This window comes from Acromyrmex echinatior, chromosome 19, assembly GCF_024713525.1.
Source record: "Acromyrmex echinatior isolate Ae372 chromosome 19, ASM2471352v2, whole genome shotgun sequence".
NCBI lineage: Eukaryota > Metazoa > Arthropoda > Insecta > Hymenoptera > Formicidae > Acromyrmex > Acromyrmex echinatior.
The window spans coordinates 6,821,901-6,831,480 of record NC_141870.1 but is presented as its reverse complement, the minus strand read 5'-3'; the positions used below and the strand labels follow the sequence as shown (position 1 = coordinate 6,831,480).

The following is a 9,580-nucleotide window of genomic DNA, read 5'->3' as shown; positions in this document are numbered from 1 at the left end:
GATGATGGTGCAGTTCTTGGGTTCTGGTTTAATTCTCTCTTGGGCGAATATCGAGATAGAGGACTGGAGATCTGCGAGGGAACTATCACAGTGGAAGTTCCGACATGGACACTCCAGGATGTGGGTTATCTCTTGGGGTTTTGCTGTTTGCTCTCTATCCTAGAGGCATGCTAAGGAATACTCGTCGAGAGGTAATAAGTACCACTTTTTGGCGAGCATATTCTTCTGTGCGAGGCAACTGACTTTTATATGTATGAACATAAGACGGTCTTACCGACCTTGGTACACTCCCGTCTTGCGGCCGTTTGAAGGTCGTCCTTGCCGTCGGGCGGTCGTCCGCGTAAGCAGTCGCGGAATTTCATTAGAGTCGAGTCGGGTGATTGGCCGGCGAGTCACCCGGTTTCTTCTCCATCGTCGGTATATATATACAATATGAACAGCAGGAAAAAGGATATGACACGGCGAGAGGTCGGATGCTCGTCACGGGTTTACCGGGGGTAGTGTCTCCGCTCCCGGGCGATCGACCCCTACGGGGGAATCATGCGAGGGGCAAGTCGCGGAGTTGCCGGCGGGTTCCGCAGCCGATATGGCTACCGCTGAGGAAAGGATGGATTGGGGTGTGTATGAGACTCCCGGTCCCAGTACTCGTAGCAGGAGTACACTTCTGGAGCGGCGTAAGCTCACGGAAGTATTAGAGAAATTGCCAGTGTCTACCAATGGCGAATCTCCGAAAGATGAGGACGGTACATTACCTAACAGTCAGGTCACGGCCCTTATAATGAGTGACAGTGAGAACAGAGTCAGTATCGGTTTTAGAGGGCCCGGGCCTAAGTTAATTTCGGACGTGCGTCTCCCGAGGGAACTTAGACTACGTGTCGTGGACGGAGACATTGTAAATTTGCCGGTGACAGCTGTCGAGACGTCGGATGCGCCGATAGTGATCGACAGTTCAGAGACGAGATCAAGTGCCTCTATTTCGGATTCGGTCACGTCGGTCGATGCTGCTGCGGTTGGTGGTAAAAAAAGAGGACGCCAAAGGGGAGCAACGTCCCTGGATCCAAATCCCTCTCAAAGATGAGCGCGACAAGGATGGACGATTATGACGATGACGTCTTGGATCGGCCCAATTTCCTGCAAATCACCAAGAAAGATTGGCGGGCGGGTAAAAAGAGAAAATTGCAGGAATGTCCTCTTGACGATTCTTTGTCGTAAGACAGGCAAAAGATTGCGGTGGATGAAATTACATATCTATTCCCGCAGATGTCTCCGAAGACCATAATGACGGAGACCTTGAGAGTCTTGGATGCCGCAAGTAGCGCGCAAAAAAAGACATCAACCATGAAAGGTGATCTGCACCGACAGATAATCATAGGAGTGGAAGTGGCCAGACAGGTAGTTCAACAACTGGCGGTGAATTCAGCCAGGGCCCAAGAACCGGTTGAAGTAATGAGCGGAAGATGTCTCCAACTAGAACGTGAGATAGCTTCGCTCAAGAGACAGATGAAGATCATTCAGAAGGACAGAGATAGTCTCCTTGAAAAAGTAAAGTTACTGAGGAGAGAGCTTGTTAGTGGTAAAGCATTAGGACACGGTAATCTGGATCACGGAAGAGCGGATCGACAAGTGGCTGGAACCTCACTCCTCCCCTCTGGGTAGAAGAGTAGCTGAGGACATACCTCCAGCACGCCGCCCCTCTCTGAGGGGAGTCTCCAGAGTAACACCGGAGTATTCCTCTGCGAGAAGGAAACTGGTTGACGAAAGGGGACGTATTGTTCTCTCTGCGGTTAATGGGCAAGAGGACAATCACCAGCGAGAAAAGGATCTTGCTGACTGGCTTCCTTCTTCTGGTCCCGAGAGAGGAGAGCCCTGGGAGACTGTTACGGGGAAGAGAAAAAGGAAAAAAAGGAAAAAGACAATAGATACTTATCGTGGTGGTAGTCGTGTGCCAGTGCGTGCTTCCGAAGTTGTGGCGTTGGATGGCAGTGGTGCGAAAATGGTGAGGAAAGATGTTTCCTTTGCGGTGGCAGTGAGGGGGGCTCGTGGCGTGGCGACGGCTCCTGCAGATTCTAGGGTTCGCCCTAAATCTGGGACCGGATCTGCGATCTTTCCTAGTCGAACGGTTCGTAGAGGAATACGCAAAATCAACTCCGCTGCGGTTCTAATTCGTTGCGATGAGGGAGGCCCCTCATACGCAGAGGTGATGGGCGAGGCGAGATCCAGTGTTTCCCTCGAGGAGTTAGGCATCATTGATACGAGAGTCAGACGTGCTCAAACTGGTGGCCTGCTGGTGGAGATTCCGGGGGAGGATGCTGGTTCAAAAGCTGATTCCCTTGTGAACCGATTGGATTCCCTCTTCAAAGATCGGACTGGAATCAAGGTGATACGGCCGATTAGAAGATTGGAATTCCGTCTTCTTGGACGAATCCGTCACGATTCGTGAGATTGTGGAGGCTGTAGCAACGCGCGGAAATGTACAATCGAGTGACGTTCGCATGGATTCTCTGAGACCAGATAGAGGTGGCCATAACACCGTTTGGATACAGTGCCCGGACACGTGTGCGGAACAAATGTTGAAAGAATGGACTTCGCATTGGATGGTCCAAGGTACTTGTGGTGCCTTTGGCCAAGCGGAGACTCCAGTGCTACAGGTGCTTCGCTGTAGGACATACAAGGGCTAATTGTAGGAGTGCTGTGGACAGGTGTGCTTTAATGTGCTTTAATTGCGGCCGGGAAGGACATACGGCCATCGGCTGCAAGGCTCCACCTCATTGTTCCGTTTGTACAGGAAGGAATCTGCCTGCTGGGCATAGAGCAGGAGGAGATGGTTGCGTTTCTTACAATAGTCCGATAAGAACAGCGACAGATGAGAAGACTGACATAAGAGACGACGTGCGAGCGGAGAACAGCCCTGCTGTTCGGACGTCTGAGGCTGTTTCCCCCGCGGAGGAGAGGTTGTCGGTTGACGTTCCCAATGGCTAACATCGGACAAATAAACGTCAATCGATCGAGACCTGCGCAGGATTTTATTGCGCGGGTATGCGAGGAGGAACAATGGGACTCGTTGCCGTATCGGAACCTCATTCATTGATAAACAATGGACGCTGGCTTTTCTCGGTAGATGATCCCCCGACGCATTACATGGCAGCATTCCCAAATAGACGTTCGATGTTCGCCTCTTTATAGGGGAGGGACGTTGCGCTTGAATGGGGAGGGATGGTGGTCTTTAGTTGCTACTTCTCCCCCAACCTTGCGGACGTGGATTTTGAAAGGGGATTGTACGATTTGGGTGCTCGAATTCTATTGTGCACTCAAAGACCTTTATTGATTTTGGGTGACTTCAACGCTAGGTACTCTGCTTGGGACTTGGGTGATGCGAACCAGGTAGAGTTCTGTCAGTTTGGGCGGGGGGCTTGGACCTGGTGCTGTTAAACAGTGGTTTCGTGCCCACTTGCGTGCACCCACGTGGGGCGTCATGCGTAGACCTATCATAGGCCTCGTCCTCGGCAGCTCGTAGAGTTAGTGGTTGGCGTGTGGCGGTAGATGTCGAGTCTCTCTCGGATCATCGTTACATCCTTATGAGGGTGCAGGAGAGGATAGTCGGTCTTCTAAAGAGAACTGGGAACAAACACTTCCCACGGTGGAGTGATGGAAGGGTTAATATGGATCTACTAGCGCGGCAGCTAACGTAAAGGCATGGTCCTCTCCTCCTCATGGAGATGTGGCGGAATCCCTGATTGATGGGCTAAGTGCGGCGTTGACAGAGATCTCGGACGTCTCGATGCCGCGTTTGAGAGCCACCGATAGACCTTCGGTTTATTGGTGGAATGACGAGATTACTGAACTCCGGGTTCGTTGTATACGAATTCGAAGAAAATTACTAAGACAGCGTAGAAGGTATCGTGACTCTGAGATGGTCCGAGGTCTCTGGTCTGAATTAAAGGAAGGGAAACAGGCTCTCAGGGGGGCTATTAGGAGGTCGAAGATGAACCTATGGCGGGGTCTTCTCGATACTCTCGATAGGTATCCCTGGGACATGCCGTATCGTATAATGCTCGATAAATTGGGCGCGTCTCGAATTGTCGAGTCTCTCTCTCTAGGAATCGTGGGGGAAGTGATCGAGACGTTATTACCGTCTGATGCGGGGGGATGGATGTTACCGCCTCCCCCGTCCAATGGTCGGGCTCCTGGTCCTGATGGGATCATCGGATGTGTCATCAGGAGTATCAGGAGTACGAGTGACATCTTGGTCAAGCGTTGGATGAGCTGCTTTACGGCCTGTCTCAGGGAGGGGGTGTTTCCATCCAGATGGAAAATGGCGCGATTGGTGTTGCTCAAGAAGCCGGGGAAGTCTTTTTTTTTTTTGTTAACGGAGGGGAAATGCCTGACGCATACCCCGGGCCTCGGGGGAAAGCCCGGGGTTATGTGGGGCTTGCACCCACTAAAACCCCTCCGGGTGTCCTTACCTGGCCTTGCATGAGGGACTCCCAGGAACGCGTGCAGCATACATCTGGGAGTGCAGCATACATCTGGGAGAAGCCGGGGAAGCCTGATCGAACGCCGTCGTCTTACAGGCAGATCTGTCTTTTGAACGAGGCAGGAAAGTTGCTGGAGAGGGTTATCAGCAACCGATTTACGCAGTGTCTGGATGAGTCTAGGGGTATCTCGGAATCTCAATTCGGATTCAGATCGCAAAGATCTACAGTAGATGCCATTTGGAGGCTTCGTGCGATGGTGGATGATGGGGCGCGGGATGGGGGGGGTGGTGTTGGCTGTGTCTTTTGACATAGCCAATGCCTTCAACTCCCTCCCGTGGCCTGTCATCAGAGATGCGCTAGTGGAAAAGAGAGTTCCGGGATATCTCCGACGCATTCTGGATAGCTCTCTGTCGGACAGATGGCTGTCCTACATAGACAAGAACGATAGGTACACGAGATCCCCTATGATGCGCGGGGTTCCTCAGGGTTCGGTCCTGGGACGTTTTGGAATGTTGGATACGACTCTGTTTTGCGTGTCGGCTTGCCGCTGGGTTGTTCCGTCCTATGCTACGCGGATGATACCCTTTTAGTAGTGAGAGGGCCGTCCTTACGCGAGGTTATTAGGACGGAATTGGGAGCGGCTGTTGTGGTCGGGGCGATCAGGTGACTGGGCCTCGAAGTGTCGACAGGCAAAACGGAGGCCGTGGCATTCATATGGGGGGTACCGAGTGCAAGTATCAGAATAGGGGATGCGAAAATCGAACTGCGCTCGTCGATAAAATATCTGGGATTGGTGATAAACTCTAAGTGGTTCTTTAGAGAACACTTCCGCCGAGTCTTTCCCAAGGCTCTGAGGATGGCAGCGGCCATTGGTAAATTAACGGCCAATATTAGCGGCCCTGGGGAGTGCAGATGTCGGGTATATGCCAACGTCGTAATGTCTGTCGTCTTGTATGGGTCTCCTGTGTGGGCACAGGCAGTTGCGAGGGACCGTACCATTCGACGCGACGCGGGTAGACTACAAAGGCAGCTGGCACTTAGAATTATAAGGGGTTATAAGACTGTTTCCTATGAGGCATCACTGATACTCGCGAGACTGGTCCCGTTTGATCTGATTGCTGATCGTCTAAGGCGATCCTACTTGAGGCGGCGAGCCTACTTCGAGCAAAATGGCTTCATCGCTCACAGGACGATGGGCCTCATTCGCGACGAGGAAACGGAGAGGTCTGTAGTTAGATGGAATGCGCGGCTCGAGGAGTTTCCTCGAAACACACCTGGGGCTGCTGTTCGGGGGGCTCTCGTAGGCAGACTGAGAAGGTGGATGAGGAGGACCCATGGTGACCTTACTTTTAGGATGACCCAGGTCATTGTGGGTCACGGATGCTTTGAGGTCTATCTATACGGGATTAGAAAGGCGGAGACTCCAATTTGTCAGCACTGTGCTATTGACAATGCCGTGCATACCCTCCTTCACTGCCCTTCATGGGCGGTGGAGAGAAGAAATCTGTTCGTGGCTCTCGGTCTTGATCTAGATCTAGACCGAGAGTGTAACTTGGTGATTGGGGCCATCATGGGTTCCTCCGAAGCCTGGACTGCATTTGCGAATTTTTGCGAGACAGTAGTTAGAAGAAAGGAAGAGGCGGAGGGGGATCGGGAGAGGAATCAGAGGGAGTTGATACTTCCTCCTGTACCTTCTGTTCCTTCCCGAGTTTCACCTCTTCATAGTGGAAATTTATCATTGTAAATAATGTGTATATATGTATATATAGTTAGGCTTAGTTAATATTAAAGGATGTTCCCGTGCGTGCGGTGGGAGCCATCCCGTTTGCATCGTGGGTGCCCTGAAGTAATACCGGTCGGTAGTTCCGGGGCACTCACATATATGCATGGATGTAATGCTAGGACAAGGGGGAGTTTTTTAGTCGGTAGGCGGCCGTTCCGGTATATTCCTGAGATCACGGGACGGTCGAATCCGGCACACCCAGTGGTGCGGGCTGCTGGGCGTCTTCCCTCCTCCGATAGGTGCTCCTTTCGGATCCCCCTCGGGAGAGTGCGCTGCGAAGATTTTTCTCCTACTACGCAAACAAAAAAAATGGTTATAAATGCACCGAAATCACGCAATAGTAAAAATCTAGGCTTTGTCATCCGAGACTGAGTAACAATTTCATTTTAGAAAACAGGCGCCACGTCGCACTTAAAAAATCGTGAACGCATAGAATAACTTCCAACAGGAGCGTTATCTGAAATCAGACTCGCAACTGACAATGGTACCCCTGCACGCAACCTATTTGTACACGGTGACCATTTGTTTATTTAGCCATATTTTCCGCGAGAATAACAGAATTTGTCATCCGTCTCGGAGCAATCTTGGCTCTTTAAGCTAAACCGTAAATCACTTCTTTTCTTCTCGAAACTACTCTAACTAAATGTACTCTAGATTAACAACGATTAAACATTATAAAAATCGTAATCGTGACATTACAATTAACTTTTGTATCCTAGACAACACCCTTTTTTCGTATAAATAGAGGTCCCACGGAAGCGCAGAGCGTCAGTTGTCACGTCAGCGGTACTTATAAAACTTGTCCAGGAATGTCCCTGGCCAAATTACAAATTTTTCTTTACTTCAATAACCGACGGGGCACTAGAACTGCAGGGACCGCCCCTGACATCTTCTCCCCACCTCACGCGCCCTACCAGCATGGAGGGGCACCTTTTTCCTGAAAGCGTTCGGGTTCTAAAAACGGGACTTGCTCTCGCGAGCAGCGAGTTTTTGAGGAGTAGTTCAAAACTTCCCGGGGTCGGGTCTGGTCGAAGAGAAACGGTCTCTTCCAGAGTATCGCGATTTCTAGTTAAATTCCTAAATTCTACTCGCGTGAGCAATCCAATCTAATCATAGGTACATCTTATTTAACCTTCCTAGTTAACCGCGTCTAATTATTATAAATAGTTATAACATAAGTCTGGATATGTGTGTAGCAACTGCAGAAGTTATAAAATACACTAATTACTTTTGAGCAATTATAAGTACGTATATATATTAATATTTGACGAAACCTCTCCTTTTACAATAAACGCCGCCGCGCGTATACGTTTATCGTTTAACTTGGAGATCGTGTGTGTGAACGAGCGGAATCAGCGCCGGCCAATCATCGAGCACCTACAAGGAGCCTAACCAACCAGAGTCCAGCCTGAGCCGCGCGTCCCGCACCGAACCACCAGCAAGATTCATGAAGGTATTACCATAGGTTTCTTCTTAATCGAAAGGACGCGCAACTCTCGATTTGTTACCCGCCATTGGTCCCCGGTTTGTCCAGGTATCAATTACCAACGGTTGGACCTTGGGACGTAACATATTTTGGTGACAGCGGTGGGATGATATATAAAATCTCACCACGCGAATCGATTATTTAACCTCGTTGTACTTCCGCATCCCTTTATGGATACTCGCTCAACAAAGAGAGACGAAGGCGTAAAGCTCAGCGAAGAGGAGCTGGAGGCGCTGCGGCAAGCACTCGCGAAACAGGAGGAACGCTTGCGGAAACAGGGCGCAGCCTTGGATAGGGAACGGGCGGAAATAGGAAAAGAGCGCGAGATCGAAAAAGCGCGATTACAGGCCGAACGCAACACGCTCACACGACAACTTGAAACCGAGAAAACACAACTCCGGGCTGAGCGTAGCGCCCTAGAACGAACCCGCAAAACGATAAATCAAGAGTCAAGCCGCGAACGAATCGCTGACCATGAAACCGAGCATGGATACGTAGACAGATCGCGTAATTACGGAGACGGCAACGTCTGTGAACTGCTCATTTCGTTCAAGGACGAAATATTTCGAGAAATTAATAGCCTCCGTCGTGATGTAGATAAGGTAAGACTCCACGATCCCCTACTTACGCCGTCCGACGGCCAACGTCCGTTCGAATCGCAACCCCGTGCTTTCCTACAGGAGAACTGTATGGAATCTTCCCAGCCACCAAAGGTCTCGTTCCGGGAAGCCACTGAATGCGTTCCCTCTTTCGACGGATATAATATTCCGCTATCGCAATTTATTCGGGGTTGTCGTCGCGCTAGAGAAATCATCCCTCCCTCCTCGGAGAGGAACCTAACGAAAATACTGATAAACAAATTGAGAGGGCGTGCTCATTACGCAGTGGAAGACGAGCCATGCGATACGGTAACTCAACTAATAGATCTTTTAAACGGGGCCTTCGGATCGTCTAACACCGTGGCGAGTTAAGTACGTCATACATAAAGAAAAACGAACATATGCTAGATTATATTAGTCGAGTAAAGGATTTGCGTACCGCGATTCTCGACACCGAGCGTCGTACGGGAGGAACCCTGCATCCCCGAAGGATAGCCGAAGTAGACGCGCTCACTGCAAGATCATTTTGCGAAGGTCTCCCCCTCCAATATCGATTGCAACTCACATCGGAACACCGCGAGAACCCATTCGAGGCATTTTCCGCAACCAAGTCCCTCGCAAAAAGGGAGGAGCTCGATAAACAAAGATACAACGTTCGAAACATGTACGAAAACATACCTCAACGACTACCTCCCGCAAGCTCGCCCTACCGCCCTCTCGCTCAATCAACCCCCCGACGTGAGGAGCCTCTCTCTAGATACCGGCCCGAAGAAACGCGAGGAAATGTTGGTGACCAGAGAAACTTAAATTATTCATATACTAGAGATATACGCCTCCTGAACCGTATCGTAGCCGCGAGAATCGCGCCGGCAGCAATGCGCCCCCTGATCGCTACACCAATGCTCGTTCCGATAAATGGTGCCGATATTGCAAAAACGCGGGCCATGAGATCGAACAATGTCGGAAACGTGAATATAATAACTCCCGGATCAACCAGGGAAACGCCGGGAGCCCCTCGGGAATAACGGACGAATCTCGAGCGGGGAGAATTCAGGAAAATCATCCGGTGCGCGCGAGCGAAACCCAATCAGACAATATCGCGAACGACGCATCGCAGTCTTAAATCCTCGCGATTTCTCCCACGCACCTACTGTCGTCATTTCTGCCGACGGATTACTACAATCAACAGAATTCATTATTGATACAGGTGCTGCGCCAAATTTAATAAAAATACGCA

General features: G+C 50.5%; 1 protein-coding gene across 1 annotated transcript; it reads left to right on the top strand.

Moving 5' to 3' along the window:
- The first annotated feature begins 7,585 nt into the window (after positions 1-7,585).
- LOC147906687 (uncharacterized) lies at positions 7,586-9,368 on the top strand. Its single transcript, XM_087416010.1, is given in 2 exon segments — positions 7,586-8,698; positions 8,701-9,368. Coding segments are annotated over 2 exon segments (1,452 nt in total). The 5' UTR covers positions 7,586-7,914.
- The last annotated feature ends 212 nt before the right edge of the window (positions 9,369-9,580 follow it).